This window comes from Periplaneta americana, chromosome 4, assembly GCF_040183065.1.
Source record: "Periplaneta americana isolate PAMFEO1 chromosome 4, P.americana_PAMFEO1_priV1, whole genome shotgun sequence".
In the NCBI taxonomy this organism is placed as follows: domain Eukaryota; kingdom Metazoa; phylum Arthropoda; class Insecta; order Blattodea; family Blattidae; genus Periplaneta; species Periplaneta americana.
In genome coordinates this window covers 98,861,538-98,887,136 of record NC_091120.1, presented here as the reverse complement: position 1 = coordinate 98,887,136, position 25,599 = coordinate 98,861,538, and the positions used below count along the sequence as shown (strand labels likewise).

At 36.8% G+C, this 25,599-nt stretch overlaps 1 protein-coding gene across 2 annotated transcripts in view; it reads left to right on the top strand.

Moving 5' to 3' along the window:
* Positions 1–25,599, top strand: part of LOC138698084 (uncharacterized) — a 385,041-nt gene that overhangs the window by 291,316 nt on the left and 68,126 nt on the right. For both annotated transcript variants that reach the window (XM_069823785.1, XM_069823786.1), the window contains 4 exons: positions 671–3,067; positions 4,333–5,568; positions 12,053–12,278; positions 14,983–15,184. In XM_069823785.1, the coding sequence (XP_069679886.1) occupies positions 671–3,067; positions 4,333–5,568; positions 12,053–12,278; positions 14,983–15,184 (4,061 nt within the window). The remainder of the gene's footprint in view (positions 1–670; positions 3,068–4,332; positions 5,569–12,052; positions 12,279–14,982; positions 15,185–25,599) is intronic.

Below are 25,599 nucleotides of genomic sequence, written 5' to 3'. Positions count from 1 at the left end.
GTTATTAAGTTTTCTTGACCTTCTCATCTTGCCAATGTTTTATTAGCGCGATATCCAAACATCGATCCTGAATAACTATTGTAATATAAAGGAGTCTGTTGGAGATACGTAATATTTTATGAATGTATGGATTCGTCATATACGATTAATCTATGTAAGGTATTTTCTATACCCCAAAGGAGGCCTCGAGCTTTTAACTACAAGAACACACAATGAAAGTTCATGGCATGTAGTCAGTATGACGTCAGTCCTCCATTTAAAAGAATCAGGAGCATAACGTCAACCACTACCACCACCACCACCACCACCACCACCATTTTCTTACTTGGTTATTTAACGACGCTGTATCAACTACTAGATTGTATAGCGTCGATGGGATAGAGAGATGGTATTTGGTGAGATAAGGGGCTTAACGGTTGGGGAAAACCTCGGAAAAATCCAACCGGGAATCGACTCCACGTCCGAACTCAACTCCGGATCGACAGGCAATTGCCTCAGCCGACTGAGCTACGCCGGTGGCTACCACCACTATTAATAGGATAATAAATAATAATAATAATAATAATAATAATAATAATAATAATGTGACGCAGTATTAATGCTATGAATGTATTATAATCATATTTTAACCTTAACAGGTGAAAATGAATATATGTTCTTAATGTTCCAGGCGCGGTCGTGATCCTATTTTGTTCCTGCCTGATCCTGCAAGTAAGCAATTATGCAGAAGCAGAGATCGGTGGACGTCATATCCGGCGAATTACGGCGGCCGATTTGCCATCGTCCAACATCACTGACGCTACTAAAGTCAGACTGAAGAAACTGCAGGTCAGAAATGGAGAGAACTGCACAACAGAACCCTGCAGCAGATCCAGCACATCGGCACCTCCTAGTAGCACCGTCAGCAGCAACAAGGAAGAAACCAAAAAAACGGTCTCCTTCGTAGCGGATGATGTTCTGCAGGAACGCCTACACTCCGATGTGTTGAGTCATTTAACGACAACGTCATCACCATATGCGGGGGGTTACTCTTATTTTGACGATATTGTTGTAAGCGATAGATTTGGAGAAGAAACATCTCACGCAACGAAGAAGTCTTCTGTTTTCAATGACGATAACTATTCAGGAACAGAAGCCAGTAATTTTGGTGCTACACTAACAACTCCAAGGATAAGCTTGTTTGATGATATCCATGCTAGAATGACGGAAAGCATACGACAAAACCTAGAGGAGATGGATGAACATAGGTTCCGCGACATTTCACGACCTCATTCAGATCGCTCGTTGGAAGAACAACCTTCGGATACAGTCGCTATACACAGATCTGTTTCAGATGTAGCAAATGAGAAAACGAACGAGTCAGTAGCACTTGAATTCTCAAGTAATCTCTCCATAATATACAACAATTCGGCCAGTCCTAGTTCCGTTAAGAAGGATCTTGTTGTAGAAAATGGAACTCATATTGAGCTTGAGAAGTCTCTTGTACATACAAAAATAGAACCGGAGGTAAATCATACAGTATATTACATTTCGAATGACACGCACTCTACGATTATTCCCAACATTGAATCAGTGTTGACGAAAGGTGCGAAAGATAGTCGAAAAGAGACAGAAACTTTAAAAAGCAGGCCTCCTGTGAAGATCTCTACTACGAGTGAATCGTCTATTAATAGTATTAAACACGAAACGGTAGTTACCACTGAGCGAAATGATAAATCTACTTCTAGGGACACGCCTGAGCTCTCTTCGTCTCTTTCCACCGCCAGCACAAACGCAATTCAAAACAAAACAGGGACACCTGGTGACAAAGATAGTACAACATCGGAACCTACACGGGGACGATCATACTCTAGATCTCAAAAAACAATAAACTCATTAAATAAAGGTGATCTTAAAACATCTATTACTAAACAATCAATTAATGATAATAGCAGCTTTAACAGTAGTGAGTCTGTATCAACCAAAGACCCAGATTCAAATGCAGTTGCGCCCATTTCTACACAAAATCCTAGACAGGCTAACACCAATAACAGAGGAAGTCGAATGTTGGCGACGAGACGTGGCCACTACAATACTACCAATGGACAAGATCAGTCATCACATTCACCAATCTCTGGCTCGTCGGAGAATAGTTTTACCAGTGAAGATGCCACAAAGAAGCCCAGAGTAAGATATTCTACGAGACGAACTGGAACTAGCAGAAGTGAGGAACAGATTGAAACCAGCACAGTTTCGTTTGGCACCACTACAGATTATGCATCTGCTGCAAAGACTGAAATTACTGAAGTACCTGAAGACAATGCAGTGCTAGCACAGACTATACAAAACAACACGCTCGTTCGAAACAAGAATTCTAATTCTGAAGATGTTGTTACACAGACCACAGGGGAGCCAGAAGAGAGCTCAACAGTCGAATACACAAGCTCAAGAGGCAGAGCGTTCTCATACAGACGCCCTTACACTACTGACAGATCTGTTACCCACGACAGCGAACCAAGTACTGGGACGGATGACAGCGATGAAACATCTACATCCAGACCATCAGCGAGCAGTGTCAACATTGAAGCTGTTAAACGTCGTCTTACTACCATGAGACGTCGCCCACAACTTACTACTGAGACCTCAGTTACCATAAATTCAACAAGCAACAGCACAACAGAGAGCAACGTAATTGTTAGAGGATGGCCGACAATAGCAAGACGACCGTCAATGGAAGGGAAGGCACCCACGAACAAGACAGATAATACTGACAACAATGAAGGAAATGATATAATATCTGTTAGAGGTAATGTCTACAAGTCTGTGACTAGGAATCGCGGTACAGTCCGTTATGGAAGTCAAAGGAATGACACCTCAGTTCTCAATCAAAAGAACGACACGTATTCTTTCCCCATCCCTCCTACAGCGGCCGCCTGGACTCTTGTCACCCTCAAGGGACCCAGCAACGAAACACGATCTGTACGACATCCTGGTCAAGGAAATAATTCGACAAATTCGACTAAACAGACCACTGCTGGACGGTGGCCACTCATACGAAACAGAAGACCGTGGAACACGATGAAGCAAGGTAAGTCACAACATATGCCGTCTTAATGAAATTTCAAGTAAAAACTTAAAAGTACGACTGCGTGGAAAATATATTCAGGACTACATTTGGAAGTTACAGAGCAGATTTATTTAATCATTTTACGTTAGGGGTTATGTTAACTTAATACTTCATTATAAAGCATTGAATTTTGAGGTTGAAATCTTTTTGTTTCACACTTACTATTGATATAAATGTATTATATTAATCTTCTGTGATCTGAGAAAGGGAAATTATGTTTAGCTGTAGTTATTTTAACAATAAATATTGTATTTGTCATGCAGGGTTTTATTTAATCTCTCGAATAGGACGAAGTTAGTTGTTCTCAGTGATTTACTGGTAGTGTTTACGATACTGTGTAGCCAATGCCTACCCACCTCACTTAGTGATTCGGGTTCCGCATATTACGGATAAATGGCAGAATTTTGACCAATTTTTAAGTTGCACACCACTGTGCATGATGCGATCTATGAAGACTTATGTCGTGTACAAGGATGAGTGTATGTGTAAGTGTAGTGTAGAAAATGGGTGAGGATGATGATAATGAGAAAGGGAGAAGGGGAAACCCGGGGCCGTAGCCTACTCCTGTCGAATAGCACCAAGGGGGCACCAAGATTAACGTCCCCATCCGACGGGCGAATTAATGTCAACAGTGACATAGGCTATTGCCTTCTCTTCATATGCACTGCGGAGAAATTTGTGATTTAACTCAGATATATTGGTGCACAATCTAGTGATTAGAAGTTGTGCACCGCCACCTCTCCTAGTCCCGAAGTAGAAATTTTACATGGAAATTTCTGACCTCGCCGGGAATCGAACCCGGTCGGCTTGTCTGCAGGCAGACACGCTACCAAAGAGCTTGTCAATCGATTTCAAGATTGCGAGAGCTATTGATATTTAAGAGGTACCGTAATGAAAAATCTTCATTAGTACTTACTCAAGCTAGAGATCTGTTTATTGTTTTAGATTTGTAGAAACTTTACCCAAACAAAATTGCTGGTTAGACGTATGTACCTCGCCCTACCAATTATCAACTTTTCGAACGGAAGTCTTTGTGGGTAAACGTTTCGATTGAGACTGTAAAAGTTTCTTGTAGGAAGGGATGGGAGAAAAGTAAACATAAAAGCAATATTGGAATGTTTAAGTAACATGAAAATGCACCATTATGAATTTAGGTTTTTAAATGACTGAAGTTTGAAATTCAGGACACGATAATACAGAAAAAAATAATCTGTTCAATGTTGCAGAGTCAACGACAGTTTCTGCTGAAAGTACTCGTGGAAGTGTTTCGACCTCTCCCAAGTCCACGAAATTAAGTGCAGTACCAGAGGAGAAACAAGCGACTCGGCTGAGAATATCCCGTCCTCAGAAAAAGATTCAGCAGCCTAGCATGCAGGAAAACAGAATGTCCACAATTCAGGTCCTCGCTCCGACCGCAGAGCAAGAACTGGAACAAACTACAGAGAATGTGCTCTTCAGCACTACAGAAAATGATGCAGATATAATAACAACGCAATCGCCTCAGACTACAACCAGTTCTGATGAATTGACAACCTCATCAGATTCATCATTCGAATCAATATCCGCCACAAGCATTAGAAATAATATAAACATGATGGTAACGGCAATCAATACTTCAGACATGATTACAAGTGAAATTAATAGTAATTCCTTCCCGAGTTCAGCATCTTATGTGACTTCTACCTTACCTACTACGTCAACAGACTATGCTGTTACGCTTACAACTGAAGCACTTGAGAGTACTACAGAAAATCCACAGTGGGAAAATACTGGAACAGACAACCAGACAACTGAGAGTTCATCCCGAGTGTCAGTAGCAACTGAAGCAAATATTTCATTATCCACCAACAACGCTGAAGATATTTCTACAACGACTACCGAAAACTCATCCCAAGGAGTTACAACTTTACCTGGTCCATTTATTACTGCTGGTTCTTTATCTGGATTCATGGAAGAGGAAATAATTAATCCGCCTCTAAGAGGAGAAGGTGATCAACAACCAGAAAATCAAGAAGGAGATGCAGGAAATAACGCTGAGTCTTATCAAGGCATCGTTAATGCAGAGGAAGTGAACAATCAGGGAGATGAAAGCAAACAAGGTGTTGTTATTGTGGAAGGAAGTCAACAAGAAGAGAGCAACCGACCTCCTGAAGAAACACGAGGAGATGGAATCAATTCGGAAGGCACTCATGTTCAAGGTGAAATTCCTGTAGGTAGTTCAGATGAAGACGAGAATAAAAACGCTGATGGTAACCGTCAACTGGATGAGAGTCAGAATTCAGGAAAGCAGCCTCCTGCTCCAGTAGGAGGAGACGAACCATTCCCTGCGCAGGAAGAACCGGCGGATTACGGCGGTCCTGATAGCGGAACAATTGACCACAATTCCGACGGAGTTACTGCTGTACCGTCTCGCATCCAGACTGATGTACCTACATCTAATGGAACTCTGATCTCAGGAACAAGTATGTATAACGCCTTTGTAAAGTCTAGGTTTATTATAAAATTAAATACGAGAGGATTTGAGCAAGGATACTTATCATTACTTGATTTCGTAGGCAAAAATATTTCTCATCACTCGACTTCTTAATATAGACTATACGAAGTTAATGTTCGAGATATGACAGTATCTATAGCATATTAGCATATTTCTTGATGGTTTAGTAATATGCATATTTTATTCTGTTTAAATTAACTTATTCTTCTTCCTCCTTTGGAAAAATATTATTAAAACATTGCTTTTCTCAACACCCCTGCATTTCTTACAAAACTTTCATACATAATTTCATTTGTCACCATAAGAAGCCACATCTTCTAAAGGAAATTTATTCTACTTTCATAATAAAAACACAGTATAGTACATATAGCCACGAAGCTCAATACTTAGGGAATATGCATCCAATAACAGTTGAACTTTAGTTGCTAGCCATTAGGATCGTTGCTATTGCCTCATCACAGACAATGCGAAATAGTACCGGCACAGTCTATTGTTCCTAGTACTCTCAGTTGCTAACCGCTTGGAGAGCTGTATCGCGAGAAATGCAAATATCACCTCAAGCTTCGTGACTGTATGATATTAGACTGTGATAAAAACATATCCTACGATATCCAAAGAGAACAGAATCTTTGTAGGTTATAGCAAGTCATGGATATAATATATCCGTGATGGGAATATAATGGTGAAGCAGTGCGCAGTCTCGCCAGATCTCGTACTACGTGATGACGTCACGCGGGAAGCATTGCGAACTCTCTCGCAGCTTGCTAGCTTAGCTCAGCTCAACTCCGTAAGGTTTTGGAAGTGGAGTAGGTTAATTGATTATGAATACCAAGAAATCAGAACCAAATATGGCATTTTATATTACTTGTTATTAATTAAATATACTAAATTTTATTAATTCTGTATGTTTAAAACATAAAACAATTTTAAGCACAAGAGGTGGATACAGTCACCCCATTCGGAATTTAAAATACCAACACGCGTCGAAAAAAAATCTGAATCTAAATTTAAAAAATAATAAACAAGTTCACCAAAATTCAGATGTAACAATTCTTCAGTTCGTCTACAATAGACCTACATATTATAATTATTTAACAGTAAATAATTGAATTATTGAAACAGCAGTATAATTTGTGAGCTAAAAATAACTATAAAGCTACCTACTAAAATTAAATTTACATTACACATTCAGTTTATGACAAATGGGCCGGTTTCACCAACTTCCTCACTAAGGTTTTAATGATTTTTTTATTTATTTACTGGTTCATTAAATCATTTTTATATCTCACCAACCATCTTTAGCCTAAACGAACCAATAAAACTATCATTAAATTTAGTGATAGAAATTTCCGAATTTTAAATTTTTAATGGTTCATTAATTGCAATATAAAATGGCGGAACGTTTCGACGCAGAATTGTTAGGCCTATATCGGGAACTGCTCGAAAATTAAGAGTCAGATGAAAATAATGTTAACCATTTAAGTAACGATAATTCTGAAAATTTGAATGACACAAAAATTCACGAAAGATACCGCATCACGAAGATCGTGGTACTCAAAATTTTAGAAGAAATTGATCATAGGTTAGAACAGGCCTGCAGAACTGTAGCTCTTGAGAGCGACTGCTATACTCCCCTTTCTTACCGTACCCACCTTTTCTACCAGCGCGGCCATGACGTTCTAGTTACGCTCGGCTGCATTAACATTCATTCGCGGCGGCAGGTATACAATACGCTATCAAGAATTACAAATGAACAGATAATAAAATTTTTAGAAACATACCTTTAGAAAATAAGAGAAAAATGAATGAGGGAAATAAATAAATTAAAAGACATGTAAAATAAATGTTAAAATGTATGTATGCATATAATGTAAAAAGATCTCCCTGTGTATAGCTTATATCGTCCTATTACTAGTAAAGCCGATTAAATCCACTTTTTGTGTAAAATAAGTTAAGTACAGTCCCCGACATGTCTTTCCGTGCTCTGTATTTTGCTAAAATGAAATAAGTCCGAAATGCTGCTTGCAGGTAACAAACCAATTACTTTATTTGAAGAATTTATTATGATTTTTCGTGCATTAATAAAGTTTTAATTCCTGTTTTTACAAAACTTGTATTACTGGTCTTAACTGGTTTTACTAGTAATATGACGATAAATAAATTGTACGTTGGTAAGTGAGTGATAGCTATATGACCGGATTTCAATGCTGTCATTGAACATTGTAACGCACTCTAGCCAAATAAATAAATAAATAAATGAATGAATGAATGAATGAATGAATGAATGAATAAATGAATAAATAAATAAATAAATAGACAGATAGATAAAACAGTACATACATAAGTAAATAAGTAGGCCTAAATAAGTAAGTAAATAAGAAAATAAGTAAACAAATAATACGCGTACTGCAGTTTAAAGAGAACTGCAACATGGCAAAATCTAAACCCGTGAAGGAATACTACTTCCAAAGGAAATGGGAATATGATTAATTTGTTGTTGAAGACGAAAGAATTGCTTGTTTACTGTGTCCCATCCAATTTATTTCCACTCGTCATTTCCATATTAAACTACATTTCAACAAAGTCCATATTAAGAATTATAGAATGCACAAACTTTCGGGTAAGTTCATTATTACGAACTGTATATTGATTATTTATTTATATACTGTAAAATTAAGGACGTCACTCGTTGTGTTCATTTTGAATTGAAATTAATAGTGACTTTCAAGGTTCATTACTAAACGCTATAAATTTACGTTTCCGTCGGTGATGATAGGAGGAGAGTTTTCGAAAATCTAAAACAGGTTAGGTGCAAAGAAATCTCAAAGAAACTACCAACAGGAAATCTAGCATAATTGTAAACCTTGAAACGAGATAACGCATTATAAAAACAATGAATTTATTACAATCCTTTTTGAAAATTACATGCCGCCACTGATGGACCTTTGACGACAAGAGAAGGTAAATAACCCTACGGGGAAATCGATCATTCCCAATAGAAGTGGAGTGAGGCTGTCGTCATATTTCCCCTCCTTACGAGTTCTGCAGGCCTGGGTTAGAATGTCATAAAACAGCTGAAACAAAGCTGAAACTAGTCAACTCAGTAACATACAAATGAGTTTTATTTTAACACATGAAAGTGGTTATTATAACTATACCTAAGAAATATTAGTAAATTAATACATAATATGAATTCAAACATAACAAAACTTAATTGGTATATTAACTTTCATTTATTAGAATTGTATTATAGCTAGCTATCAGATATGTTTGCACTGGCTTTAAAACAGAAGCAAAAGAACTGGATTCATGGAATTTATATATAATTTTCTTTCCAAAGGAAATTTCATTTGCAGCAGGATAACCACCCCGCGCACACCGCCATAAATGTTCAAAGACGATTCACGTAAAGGCATGAAAAAGAGGAGGATTGACAAATATCGAGACAACCCACCTCAAAATCCAGATCAGTTGTGGGATCAAGTTCTGGCTACCTGGGAAGATTTCGCTGAGGACCAGAACTATTTCCGCGATCTGATGGACTCAATGTCCCGAAGATGCCAGGCAGTGATAGACGCCAGTGGCATGTGGACAAAGTATAAGATTCACATGTGTATTTTTTTATTTTTCTTTAATTTGTTTGTTTATTTTTGTTGTATTTCGGGAAGAAAATTGATCTCCCAAGAGTTTTCTTAATTCTCCTAGTGGAGCCAGAGTTGCGAAATAATTCGTTTCACTAAAAAAAAAAAAAATAGAAAATGAAGAAAGATAGCATGTATAAAAATTAGTTACGTTAATAAAAAAAAGATTCTCACCGAGAGTCGAACTCGGGTCCCACGGTTGGCAAGCCAGCATACTAATGACTGCTCCACCAAAGAGCCGAGACGTAATAAGCGTTACGAGGCATATAATAGGTGCTCGGCTTGAAATCTAGGGAGACAGCGCATATAAACGTACTCATGTAAATCGCGGCCAAAATTTCAACATTTCCACTACCAAGAGACATAACAAAACTGTTTTCTAATACTGTACACGATATGCAATACAGACGTGGACAAATTATTAGCAAAATTGAAGATTTGTATTGTATATTTTTAGAAAATTTGACTCTTCAATTTGGACTATATTTGATATTTTTGCATATTTACAAATTATTAGCAAAACTGAAGATTTTTATTATATATTTTTACCAACTCTTCAATTTGGACTACACTTCACATTTTGGATATTTCCAAATTATTAGCAAAACTTAAGATTTTCATTTTATATTTTTACAAAATTTGACTCTTCCATTTTGACTGCAGTTGACATTTTTGCATATTTATAAAGTTTTAGCAAAATTAAAGATTTTTATTGTGTATTTTTACAAAATGTGGCTCTTCAATTTAAACTACAGTTACATTTTTGCATATTTCTGTCTACTATAATGATGGAAATATGAAAATTGTCAACTGTAGTCTAAATTGAAAAGTCAAATTTTGTAAACAGAATTATCATAAAAATCGTCAATTTTGATAATAATTTGTCCACGTCTGTATAGTAGACTGTGGTTTCGTATAAAGAGTTCTGATATAGTTATGAAAAATTCATAGATCGCATTTATTTATCCTTAATGAGCCATTATTTACTGTTCATTAAAAGTTAAGAAAATTTGGTTGGTGAGCAGCTCGCATTTTAGTGAATCGTTAAATATTTTAATGTTCAGTAGTTAATGTTTCATTTGAACTGATTTACTGAAGGTTGGTGAAACCGGCCCATAGACGTAGTTTCGCTAAATATACTGTGGTAATGCTCAAATGTCACTGTGTGATGTGCGTTATTCCAAGTACCTCATCGATTTAAAAATGTGTCACATTAATAGCATTACTGATACAAGAATAGCATTTAATATAATACATATATAAACAAAGAATTAACCCCGTGCACGTACACACAACAGCTGTTTGTTTTGTTCCTCGAGGACTGCGGTGCGAATTAGCGCGCCGCTGCTGCTTCCCAAGTGACGACATGCGCAGTAGGAAACGAGTTTGAGTCAACCGTCTGCTACACCATTATATTCCCACTACGAATATATCCATGACTTGCTATTATGTTAAAATTAAAGTAATAGTGTGATAATAGCCTACCGTTTCTATGGTGGCAAGTAATATAATAGAGTAGGCCACAAAGCATTCAATTAAGATGAAGTTGCTTTACTGCAGACGTGTGACAAAATAACTTCATTTCATGGAATTCAGAAAAGGTATCTTTTCATATGCAAAAGTTTTAAGATAACCCCTACTTTTGTTATGGTAGTAAATAAAAGTTATTTTGTTCTAACGAAATACAGTATATAAATTTATTATCATTATATATGTGTTATGAGCTTATGACATGCTACTTGAGTCCCGAGTGTTTTAAGTGGTTAGGTACAGCTTATAGCAGTAAAATGTTTGGAAATATTCAACATTTTTCTTCCTCCATTACTGTATCTTATGCAATAATGAAAATTGGTATGTATAAAACACTGTCCTTCTGCTATGTGAAAAAAAAAAAAAATAAAAAATATTTTTACGATTAAAAAAAATATATATATATTTTTTCAAAATTCAAAATGTTGGCAGTTCATTGTGCAGTGATGAAGCGTTTCCCTTATAACTCAAAAACTTATTAAATTTTTCATGTTCTCTCTCTTTTATTTTATTGCTGAAACTCATGTTCACAATATCATGCTCTTTCAACTACATTCCTTAATAAATATTTTTTTTTATTTTTTTTTGTAATAGAAAATATTGATGTTTAACCATTTTTTAAAATGAATTTAATTTTTATCAGACAATATATCAAAGGTAGAGAAGTGATCTTGCATCATGTTGTAGATATGACATGCATACATACATACATACATACATACAAAAAAATTCATCACAGAATGTTGGATAGTTTTTGAGTTATGTGGGAAACGGATCATCACTGCACAGTGAACGGAATTTTGAAAAAAAATAAATAAATAAATAAATAAATAAATAAATAAAATAAAAAATGTAAATAATTTTTTTAAATCGTAAAAATATTTGTTTCATATAGCACAAGGACAGTGTTTTATATATACTAATTTTCATTATTGTACAAGATACAGTAATGGAGGAAAAAAAATGTTGAATATTTCCAAAATGTTACTGCTGTAAGCTGTACCTAACACCTTAAGCCCAAGTACGTTATCGTAGCTTCATCAAATCTCGAGATATTTCAGTTTAAGTAAGAGGTGAACAGATTTGCCAATTATTTTATATAGATTACTATTGTGGCGACATCATCTGCTAATTTTTCCTTCTCAAATTCGTCTTCCTGTGCCTAAAAAATTTAAAGCCATTGTAACTATAACTGCCTATCAATTTAGTTACCACTGCACACCTACATCTCTCGTTGTGCAATAACTATTTAATTTTATTCTTATAATTTCTATTCCACAGAGTCTATAGAATTCGAGACCATTGCAACGCCCCGTTTCGAACAAACGACCACTTTGAGCAGCAGTACCAGCGCCATTGAGTGGGGTGCAGATTCCACTACGCTGCCGTCTGTGTCCAAAGTACCGTTTTATTTGATTCTGACCGTAATTGCGTCCTGGAGCAGCTTCTGTGACCGTAAAGATCAGTTCAAGCAGGCAGTTGTAGATCTTATGAGGAATAACCAAAGGTACAGTATCACCTTCCTTTTCACATCAAAATCTTTGCGTACTAACCTTACTAACTGAATTATTGAATTAATTAATTATATCGAATTAATTAACTATGGATGGATGAATGGATGGATGGATGAAGAAAAGAACATATGTAAGTACTTCAATTAATAAATGAAGTAAAATTACCTTTCTGTTGACGAATTTTACATTTTTTCCTACAAACAGAGGATTTTGGATTAGACCTTTCTCATGTTAAATGTGAATGACTGCCTTTGTTTGTTCTATGATAATGATATACACACACTGTATATATATATATATATATATATATATATATATATCCTCTGATTGAGGTTCTGGCTGATATGTGCATCTATTATCAGGCAGTACATCTCACTTGACGATATGTGTCAGAGGAAGAACAATTGTTTGTATATTCTGAGTCTGACTAGTGTAACATGTAGCTAGTCGGAGATGTATGCAATGGAGGGGGGGAAGGAAATGGCCACCCTAACCCATTATCTCCTAGTCTAATTGCCTCGTAAGTGGTGCCTTCTTGGTATCATATATATATAATTATATCAGTTAATTATTTATAATTATTTATTTTCTTTTTTAAATTCAGAGGCAATGAGGAAATAGTAAAACGATAATTAAGTAACATTTTAATGGAATGACAGAGAGGACTGAAATATCTAGACAAAATTTACCTAGAAATCGCTCTGTTGATCACCAATCTCATAATGTGGGGTAGAATTTGTATGTATAAACAAAGCCTGAAAATTGCATAATAAAACAAGAAGTGTGCAAAAACATACAAAATCTGTTGTAATGTTTATTATCTTTATGAAAAAAGGTATGTGAAGTAGGTATGTATGATTTTATATGTGACATTAAGGTTCAATTCGTGCGCTTTAATTCGTTTACCTTACTTTTTCTGGCTGCAAAACACAACTAATAACTTTTCAAGGTTCTTTGTTGTCATATTTAGTCTGTTGTCTGCAGTGATATTTTTTAATTCTGAAAATGATCGTTCCATATCAATCACATGAGGTTACTGGACTAAATTTTAGAGTAACAATTTTTGAGTTTGTAAGATTCAAGTTGAAGCAAGCCACACTTTCTTGGCACAAGATCTTCTTTAGCCCACTTTGAACACAGTGCTTCACCTAGGGGCTTTGATAGCACGATGTCTAGTTTTATCTCGATTGCCTTACCAGTGAGCTCTTGTGCATGGGAAATGTGTTCTCTTGGTGACACTACTTTCAATAATTTTGTAGGAGGTATCAGAAACGAATGCACTGACAAACCGCACACAAAATCACGTACTTGACACTGAACTACTAGCTAACCAACCTGAAATAAGTGAAACAGAGGAAAGACGGGTAGTGTGTGTCAGAGGCAGGTAGGTAGGGATGTTTGGGAAGCTTCTTGTTGTACAGTAGTTCAATGGAATAAAAGCAGGAAGTGATTATTTTGTTATTTACTCAACTACCTTTCGTATTATGCAAGTAATTTGCAACCATTGAGTAGTGAACCAATAGATATTGTGTCTTGACAATCAAACAATCCAAAATCTGCTCTATTTACAAATTGTGTAAATTTTGGGTGTTTATGCAGCAAAATCCTGAAAATATACTATAATATATGCGCAATAGTCTACCTCTACAGATTGTCCCATAAGTCTGGAACCATAGGTGAATTACTGAAAATGTTTTTTCTTTGTCCACAGGACAACTGAGTGATGTCTTTAAGGAAAGAGGAACGTATTCAACCGATTCTGCTTACTGACCATCTCTCTCACATTGTTGCACTGTCCATTCATAAAATTTCTGTCTCCTGTCCGGATCATCATCTGTTAATTTCTATAGCAGTTGCAATTTGTATGGGTGCCATTTGTTGGTGTGCAATATGAGCTGGATGCTGCTTTTCGAAATGGCCGTCTCTGTGGAACATTCTGCGGATCCATTTGTTAGGGCTTTTCAAAACGATGCCAGGACATTGCACGTTGTCTGCTCATCAGATACTGTCCTCGGTGTTCCACTACGCGGTTTGCCTGCGATGGATCCCGCCTCAATGAATTTTTCTTTTCACACAACTGTGTGTAATTGGCGCTCATTCTGGGTAGGCTACAAAGCATTAAATTCATGGCCAACCTCCCTGTGACTACTGCCACCAATAAGTAGAATCAGTTGAATATGTTCGTCTTTACTTAAAGACATCACTCAGTTGTTTTGTCGACAAAGAAAAAACATTTTCAGTAATTCGCCTATGATTTCAGACTTATGGGACACCCCTGTATTATAAGCAGGAACGCCTGACATATGCACGATTAACCTTGCATATTTGATATCACAGACGTTTAAAGCGCGTATAAAAATGTTTTGCATTCAATTGGTCAGTAAAAATATGCATTTGCATAAGAATCGTGGCTGGGCTCATATTTTTGATCGAGATCGAGCCACAGTCCAGTTTTGTAATAGATTATCGGATGATTGAGTTATGACTGAACTTAATCACATGTTCGAAATTTCAATGTATGCAGAAATCTAGTTATGTATATTCTACACAGGTGAGGACAGAATGGAAGAATAAACTAATTCTCTAGAGACAATTAAATTATCATTGCTATCACTATTATTATTATTATTATTATTATTATTATTATTATTATTATTATTATTATTATTATTATTATTATTATTATTATTATTACAGATCGATAGCGACGTATCAAATAATGCTGCCCAACGCTGATTCAAACTGTCCCAACAATGGAGTCTCTCGAAAGACTGCAAGATCATCGAGCATAGAAGTGGAGATGTACTTGGTAGACGGCGAGATTAACTTCGACCGACAGCTCACATCAGATTTCTATGATTACTGGAGAAAATCCGGACTACCAGGCTTTCCGCTGGAGGCAAGTAATTCAAATTCATGGAAGAATTAATGTTAGTGTCTTATTGAGGAGCCTACTATTGGAGAAAAACTCGTTCCGGCACCGAGAATCGAACCAGGACCTCTCAGCTATGCGCGCTGAGCGCTCTTTCCATCTGAGCTATGGCGAGACCGATTCACGGCGCCTGCCGAACTCTCCTCCTTTGTATCATTATTGAGAAATGTTTGTTGCATTTAGAATGAACGGGGAGGGGGGAAATACAGATATGCGTTTCTTGCAACTACGTCTTCGTACAGAAATTTCACATATTTCGAGTACCAACTATAGATACGCAAATCAGTTATTTTTAAACTTTGACGGAATATTGCACAGAGCATCCAGCTCGGCTACTGGCCGGGATTACAATATATGAGATATGCTTGTATGACCGGAGTAAATTGTGTCATTATCGATCTGTAACCTCCCACGTATTTTTTACTCACATAACTTAATAGCATGCACACTCTTTTGTTTCACAATAATTTACTAACCTGTGTTGTAGGAATTGTTCACACATTCCCGGCATCTTTTGATAAAAATTTTTATTCACACGCAAAAGTTCTAACTACAGGGAATATCTTTAACTGTCCCGGAGAGTTACCGCTTCCCACTTCCAAGCGACCTTATGACCAACACGCTGATGACGCAGTTCCCGGTTGGCGGTCTCAGTGCTAGACTGGCTGCCGTATGGGGTGGATGCATACTCCAATGCTCCTTAGTTTTTTGAGCTGTGTTTAATTATTTGTGTGAAGTGTTTAGTTCCAATGCCATTTTCATTACGTAAGCGTATGTATATTTATAATAATCACATAAAATACAGAAAATCTTGTGCGAAAACGCAATCAAAGTTCCGACAGAAAGTTCCAAACAGACCCTACCTTGTGTAAAAACAATAAAAAACCTAGATAAAAAATTCAAAGAAACAGACTACATAAGAGATGAAATGGAGTCAATCAGTGCTGCTGAACTTGTGGAAGTTAATAATAATTTTGTAAGAAGGTGTCAGCATTGTGTAGAGGTCAACGGGGAACGTTTTGAGCATAAAATATGGGTAAGTACAAATAACTGTACATTGTTTGCCAGGCGAACAGCGGGTGCATGCACAGCGGGAGACAGTCGCTCTGCGGCCGCGAGCAGGAAATTGCAACTCTCCGGAACAGTTAAAAGACATTCCCTTTATTTGCATAATGCTTTGCAAAATTCTTTTCTTATAATGTCTCTTATTTCGTCCAAACTGTAGGGGTTATTGCTATCTACTATTTTTTTTAAGGCTTTTAGGCTATGAACAACAATTTCCTTGAAAGATGACGGAAATGTATGAATGCAAACGGACACCAGTTTCAACAACATCCGTAACACAGGTGCTGCCACTATAATCATTATGAAATGCAAATATATGTTATGCTTAATCAACGATATATGAGTAAAAATGGGCAGAAGATTACAGATGAATGGCTATGCAGTTCACGCCGGCCATGCAAGTATATCTGATAGCGGTACGCGTGTCCCTGGTTGGGAGTCAAGCCGAACGCTTTGTGTAACATTTTATGTCCAGATAAGAACATAAGCGAGAATTCTGGAAATAAATAATTCTCCCCAAATACCTGCTTTTCTTTTGGCTATTTTACGACACTTTATCAACATCTAAGGTTATTTAGCGTCTGAATGAAATGAAGGTAATAATGCCGGTGAAATGAATCCGGGATACCGATAGTTACCCAGCATTAGCTTGTTTTGGGTTGAGGGAAAACCCTGGAAAAACCTCAGCCAGATAAATTGCCCCGACCGGGATTTGAACCCGGGTCACCTGATTTCATGGCCAGACGCGCTGACCGTTACTCCACAGGTGTGGACTACAAGCACGCACGCACGCACACACATAAGGTGCATTAAATAAAAGGGTTGTTGGGAAAGTAAGGGCCAGTGTCTTGCTTTTATGAGCAATCAAAAAACAAAAGTTCTTATTTGGGTGCATACAAGAATTTTAATCAATGGTAAACGAAAGAAACCGTTCGCCTTAAATTATTACGAGATAGTATGTTCGATTTTGTGGCGCATATTTTTTTCCGGCATTATATGGCAGAAATTACTCAAAAATCTTGTACGTATTTAATCTATTTTCTTCTGGGATAATATAAAAGCATGCACAATTTGTGAATATGATCTCAGAGATTTTTCCTGTTGCACTTGCGTTTTAGTGGAGTAGTATGCATTTTTTATTGCTGTAAGTAGCCTACATCTAAATGTGTTAAATCATTTGGAATCACCAAGGCATGGCGCGTCCTCAGGTTGCGGATAGAGGAGACTGTCTCCACATATGGAGGGTAGCTGCGAATAAATTGAATAAGCAGTCGCGGACAGCAGATAAGGGATGGTCCTCCAGCTTGGGGATTGGACAAAAGACTAACAACCCATCACCGCAAAAAAAAAAAAAAACAGCTTGTTACGAAACCTCAACATAAGCCTCGGAATGGGTACCAATTCACTGCGGGCTAAAGGAGATGCACTATTACGTTTACTTTTTTAATTTTGCTCTAGAATATGCCATTGGGATAATCCAGGATAGCAAAGAGGGTTTGGAATTGAACGGGTTCGGGTTACATCAGCTTCTTGTCTATGCGGATGACGTGAATATGTTAGCAGAACATCCACAAACGATTGGGGAAAACACGGGAATTTTACTTGAAGCAAGTTTGGACGTTAATCCTGAAAATACAAAGTATATGATTATGTCTGGTGACCAGAACATTGAACGAAATGGAAATATAAAAATTGGAAATTTATCGTTTGGAAAGGTGGAAAAATTCAAATATTTGGAGCAACAGGAATAAATATAAATGACACTTGGGAGGAAATTAAACGCAGACTAGATATGGGAAATGCCTGTTGTTATTCGATTGAGCAGCTTTTGTCTTTCAGTCTGCTCTCGAAAAACCTGAAAGTTAGAATTTATAAAACAGTTATATTACCGTTGTTCTGTATAGTTGTGAAACTTGGACTCTCACTTTGAGACAGGAACAGTGGCTAAGAATGTTTGAGAATAAGGTACTTAGGAAAACATTTGAGGCTAAGAGAGATGAAGTTACAGGAGAATGGAGAAAGTTACATAACGCAGAACTGCACGCATTGTATTCTTCATCTGACATAATTAGGAACACTAAATCCAGACGTTTGAGATGGGAAGGGTATGTAGCACGTATGGGCGAATCCAGAAATGCATATAGTGTATTAGTCAGGAGGCCTTGACGGGCTTATGTGAGTGCGGCAGTGAACCTCCGGATTCTCTAAAAGCCATTTGTAAGTAAGTAAAACTTTTGGAACCGATATTGTGTTTGGAGGCACGATATTAAACTAACGTTATTGATTTAAATTCTGTTTTGAACACTACATCGCATACTTGTTCTACGGTGTCACTGGCAGAACTACGCTGCACTCTGCGTTGTAATGATGTCTACTTGCAAGTTCCAGCACGAAGTCAGAGGTATCATTTGTATTTTAGCATAGACTGAACTCTGGAAAGTGAAATGCATGAATAGCCTATCTCTGTGAATTTCGGTAGCCCTACAGATGGATAAATTATTTGATCGTTTATTACTTACAAAACTACATAGATATATACAAATTATTATTATTATTATTATTATTATTATTATTATTATTATTATTATTATTATTATTATTAATTCAATTACATTATTACCACAATGCCATTTTCAGACGATTTTAATTAAACTGCTTACCTTACGTTGATACTTAATCACAAAAAAATTCTTGCAGACACTATTTTAAAACGGCATTGGGACGTTTAAAAATGCTCATATATATCGTTATTTTGAAACCATTAGTTTGTTTTCTTTACTGCAGAGATCTAAAATAAAACTATAGCAAAATTGTGACTTCATGACCGGAAGAGGTGTTTTGTGTAATAGCCTACTTATTTATGGCTTTTAAAGAACCCTGAGGTTTATTGCCGCCGTCACATAAGCCAGCCATTGATCCCTATCCTGAGCAAGATTAATCCAGTGTTTACCATCATATCCCACCTTCCTCAAATTCATTTTTATATTATCCTCCCATCTACGTCTCGGCCTCCCCAAAGGTATTTTTCCCTCCGGCCTCCCAGCTAATACTCCATACGAATTTCTGGATTCGTTTTGTGTACTACCATTACATAAAACGAAATATATTAACGTTTCGATTTATCCACTTGAAGATAATATTACATGAATTTGAAACATGAATGGAAGGAGAATAATTTGCAAGATCTGAAGATGAAAAACATTGCAACATAAGGTAAGATGATAGGTGCCGAGTTTGCCTCATATGAAATACACTCACTCACTCACTCACTCACTCACTCACTCACTCACTCACTCACTCACATTACATACATACATACATACATACATACATACATACATACATACATTTTTAACTTGGTTATTTAACGACCCTGTATCAACTACGAGGTTTACATACATAACATAACATAACATAACATAACATAACATAACATAACATAACATAACATAACATAACATAACATAACATATGCATGCTACATACATACATACATACATACATACATACATACATACATACATACATACATACATACATACATACATACATATTGTGTACTGTACATACCGGTAAATTATTTTCATGTTGTAAAATCAGTTTCGAGTCTTTTACGCGCAATCTTCGTTTCAAGCATACCCGACACCGAAAAAACGTTCTTGATATCCCCCTACGTCTACGAGTATGTTGCACGTAATAATAATTCTGTAAAATTTCATATGTTCCTTAGAAAATTTTAATGTGTGTATTATGCATTGAAATTCTTAAAGAAGGTACATGTAATTAAAATCCAAGTATTTTGTCTGAATCAAAAGTACAATGAAGGTCAGTGTAAAGAAAGATGAGTATTTGTTTCTGATCAATGGGATAGGTGGCGAGGATTGTCACAACATTAGATGAGGGGATAGTTAAGTGACAGGAAGCGGGGTTTTGAACTAGGTTACAGTTGGTTTAATATAAATTATACACTTGAAAAATATAATTGAAGTTCATGTAAATAAAGAGGAATACTACCCATGAATCGAAAGATGTGGACAGATCAATACTGACACCATTCTTTTTTCAGACGACCAAACTTTAATCGTCAAATCTGAAGGCGAGAGAATGGATCAGTTATTTATCAGGAATGGAAAATGCTATGATGGCTGACGAACAGTATGTGAGAGTGTCATGCAAGCGAGATCAGATGCAATCCCCGGCTCTGGCGATCATGATATTCGTGATGGACAAAGCGAAGGTTATAAGTAGGGTTCGGATTTCTATGACATGTCATGTTTTGATCCAGGTCTCTTTTCACTTAAGTTAAATTAAACACATTCATAGCTTTTCTGAACATGACACAGTTTTTATTCGTCGTATAAATGAACATTTTACCATATTTTAGCATTAATTCATATGTGGCCAAAAATTTCATAAGAGAATTTGCTCATCATAACAATTGTCACAACGTCCGTATGTGGTAGCGCGTCTGCCTCCAGACTAGCCGGCCCGAATTTGATTCCCGGCGGGGTCAGAAATTTTCATGTGAAATTTCTATCTCGGGAATAGGAGAGATGGCGTTGCACAATTTCTAATCACTAAATTGTGCACCAATATGCTTGGATTAAATCTCAAATCTCTCCGCAGTGCATAGAAGAGAAGGTATATACCTATGTCACTATTAATAGTGGATGGGAACGTTAGGCCTGGCAGCCCCCTTGGTGCTATTCCAAAGAAGTAGACTACGTGCCGGCACCGGTTTCCCCTTCTCTCTTCCTCACCTTCAGCATCATCCTCCTCACCCATTCACTACACTTACACAAACACACATAAACTCATCCTAATTCAGGACATAACTGTTCACAGATAGACATCACGCATAACGTGGCCCGCCGAAGTGTTGTGCAACTTGAAAATGGGTCACAGTTCTGCCATCTATTCACAGTATGCGGAACCGAATCACGAAATTGAAGCGGGTAGGCATTAGAGACACACACACAGACAATTGTTTTAAAAGTTCTGCATATATTATTCACAAGTTTTGTGTCAATAATGGCAAGAGCTTTTGTTTGAATTTGTTTAATTATTTTGGAGTTTCCTTTCCTTAGAAATATTTTGTGGTTAAATGAATTTTGAAAGTAATTGGAGTCGCCAGCAGTTAGTTGTTAAAACACAAAGGAGAAAAGAATGTTAGGAATATGACCAGATTGAACCTGGTCGGACTCCCCTTCACCCCTCCTAAACATGTGGCGCTATAATTTTTAATCCTGCTGTCGCAAGGTAATAATTCATAACAGTCAGTGACCCTGTTAATATAGCTGAAAAGAGTTAGTCACGCAGAGAGTAAACGTTAGAATTTTTCACCTCTCTTTTCTCCCTTTTATTTTTATAGGTTGAGCAGTCCGCTATGGCCAATGTAAGGAGTTAATATACACAAAAACAATTCTGTAGAAAGGTGAATAAAAAGGTTTACAAGTACAGTAATTTTTGGACAATATTTCATTCGTTTTGCGTCATATTTCCAAGTTTTATGTCATATTTTGATGTTTTAGGGCATAAATGGATGATCATTTCAAGAGTTTTTAGGTGATAGAAATCCGAGCTCTAGTTATGAGGGTTTTTCTCAGGATTTTCCTCACATTATATTCAAAGATTGTTAGAAGACAGTGATAGTAATTCTAGACAACTCAGAGATTTGAGGAAAACCCTTCCTTTGGTGGGTCTCGACGACCCAGAGATCTGAGCGACGGAATCTCCAGGGAATGATAGGGCATACAGGAGCAGTGTGGTGCAGTAGATAGTGGAACCAACTAAGAGTTGATGTCGTTGCGCTCTGTAAAATCATCAGTTATGGAGAAAGGAAAGTATGCTTCAAATCGGAACAATTTTCGACTTATTTTTAGGGCTTTAAGTAACTACATGATTTATTCTGAACAAATTGATGCACAGTTAGTGGCATAAGTGATAAAGAAAAGAAATGCGTAAAGACCGCAAATGATCTAAGGAGATATATGTTCGCAAGACTTAGCAGAGACTCTTTACTAGAATTAGCTCAGAATTAGGATTAGTATGTGGAAATCCTTAAGGGAAAGGGCCTCTTGCCTAAACAAGGTAGAAATTTTGACAATTCCAAGTAGCCACTTCGGAGAAGTTCCTCATGCTTGTCTCAGTGCTTCCTTTTACTTCCATGTTTTCAAGTACCGTAATTTACACTCCCGAGGACAACCTTTGGCTTTTCGGGACTGAGTTAATTCTAAATTATAGAATTTTTAATTTTATGTAACAGAGCTCAATAAATTTATCATCATCATCATCATCATCATCATCATCATCAAAAAGTGCCGAGTAGCCACGCGAAACGTATTTGTGTGCCATGTATAGTACTGAACGTTCATTTTCTGTTTATACTGCCTCATCTCGTTACTGGAACACGTTAAACTCTTCCAAAACGGACATTGAATGACGAAGTTGAAACTTACAAGAAGGCTACGTTTTGTCACATTTGAGTAAAAAATACATTTAAACTAATGATTAAAAATAATGTTAATAATATATTGCGATATTAACAAAACACGAATGCACCTCGATAGTATTGTCGATGAGTAAAATTCTTTATCTTATTTCGTATTAATATACATCAAATTCTTTATGAAATTTCGATAAGAGAACAATGCGTAATTTGATGACATGTTCGTATTACGGATTAAAGACTGATGGATACATCAATTAAAAAGAGAAACAAATTCCACTGTGAAAGAGTTAGTCAAGATAGTTGTAAATTTTATAAATGTGTTGTTCGAGCTCTTACGGAGATGAATAAAGTCACGCAGACAAGTTTAAATGCAACAGGCTTATGTTAGTAAATTTGTTGGCACGTAAAAGAACTCCTGCGGAACAAAATTCTGGCACACCGGCGAAGCTGATATAACCTCGGCAGTTGCAAACGTCGTTAAATTAACATAATTAAAAAAAAAAAACTTTACATGTCAGTTACGAGTGATGTCTATAAATTGTCCAGATTTTCGTACATAAATTCTAAGTTTGACGATGTTTCTTAACATTGCGATTTCCTTTGGTTAAGCCAAGAAAAAGTTCTGTCCAGGTATTTTGAATTGCGTAAATATTTATCAGAATTCATAATAGAAAAATGAGACATGGTTGTCTCTACATGTATCGAGGAACTTAACTTTCTCAAGGATATATTCAAGCATCTGAACGTTTTGAATTTGAGATCGCAAGGAAAGAATCAATTAATTTGTGTCGATAGATATTGTTAAAAGCTTTCAGATGAAGATTACATTGTGGATGTCGCATATCTCCCAGCACAATTTTTATAATTTCAACGCCTTCAGTCATTGAACTCCTGCTCAACGGTGTAAAACACTGCAATGTTTTAAAAAATCTCTGGGAAGAGTTGCATAGGCGACTTAAAGATATTGACCTGCTCCAGCCTAAGTTGGATTTATTTTGTGACCCTTGCTCATCAAACCCATAAAATATACCAACACAGTTACAATAAAATACCTGAATTGACAAACATCCCAAGTGCAAAATTTACCGAATTCGACTTGTTACCTAACTAGTTGTGATTTACTTTGGCTATCATTCTATAAAAAAGAATAGATCTATCCCAATCCGACTCTAAACCTGTGTTTTTGGATCATGCAAATATTTATTTCAATATTCATGTTGCAAACCTATACAGTTTGTTTGCTGTCCTGGAAAATGTACTTCAATGGACTTGGAATGTTAGCCAATTCAGGTCTTCCATTAGAAATCATTTTGCTGCAAGAAACAAACATTTCACCGGACATAAGAAGGCTGATGTCGGCAAAAAGCAGAAAAACACAAAAAAAAAAAAAAAAAACACTTCTGAATTACGCGAGCTGTCAGGAATTTAAATTAGTTTCTAGAAGTGTGATGATGCTCATATAAGTAACACATGATTATATAACAGTTACATAAAATAATTAGGCTAATTATAGACCTCATAATGTAAAACTGCTTAAGTTAAAGGAAGCTATGTTTATTATTTGTTGTATCCTACTATTTTATAATGGTCTCTAACGGAAAGAGAATGGGACATGCTGAGAAAGTACCAAAAAAAAAAATGGAGAGCTGAACATCACACTAAGACACAGATCTATGTAACGAAGTCATAAGGAGCCAAACACATATCAAAGACGCAGCAGAAACGGTGGACAAGCTGAAGAAGAAATGGGCAGCACACGTGATGCGACTCAACGCGAACCGCTGGACACACATCCTTACGATATGGGACCCAAAGACTGGCAAACGCAACGCTGGAAGACAGGAGACAAGGTGGGTGGACGAACTTAGATCAAGATTCGGCCATTTGTATGGTCAAGTACAGCGAAAGACCGACAATAATGGAATCTCATCACAAAGTGACTTGCAACCCAAACAGTGACTAGTGAACAGTGGACCCTTCTTTGTTTCTTATTACATTGCAAAAGTGCCCATCATTCCCGGAATGGCTAACCGGGAACTGCTTGACAAGGCTCCCTGCATAGTCAGGAGGCCTTTGCCTTTCACGGAATTTCGTGGCTAATTCTTAATTCTTAACGATTTTATAATTGCGTTTATTGCATTGCTGTAAAACAAACTTTTACATCTTGTTTTCTTGTATGGGCGTAACACATTATCTATTACTGAAGAGCAGTTTAATTCATCTTGTAGTGATAGACCTATAGAGTTCATTTTGCTCACCCCTTCTTTTCATCGCTACTGCCTGCAGAATAGATTCATTGGAACGGTGAGCGCTTGATATCACGTAGAGTCTTTCACGTGTTCTGACCTTGACATCCCTGATATAGCCTACACTTTATCATTCAGGCCTATTATGTGTACCACTTTGACAAGATAGAGACGAAATGAATGAGTAGCTTCTTAGCTCTATAGTTGCCACAGAGGCGATACAGGTTGGTTCCGTACTGTCGACAGATAACACAAATCATTTTGCAAATTAGCACTAGCTCGAAATGTCCATTTCATGAATACTAACGAGGCACACCGTAAACATTCCTGCTCTGCAGGCACTTCTCAATGTCCGTCTCCGTCCGGGTAGAACACAGCCGTGAATAATATGGCCGATTGTTCCACTAAGCAACACCGAAGCTCGTACACCTTACCCTAAGACTCGTTATAGTCAAACATAGGCCTATGCTATGCAGAACGTACTACGGATCCGTAGCAGATTGATTTCAGTCATGCGTAGAAAATCCGTAGCACAGTCATGTCAATTGATGCCCATAGGCGCAAGCGCGCGCTTTAGAGCTCACTCAGGAGAGCCTGAGCGCTTTACAGCGGAAAGGAAA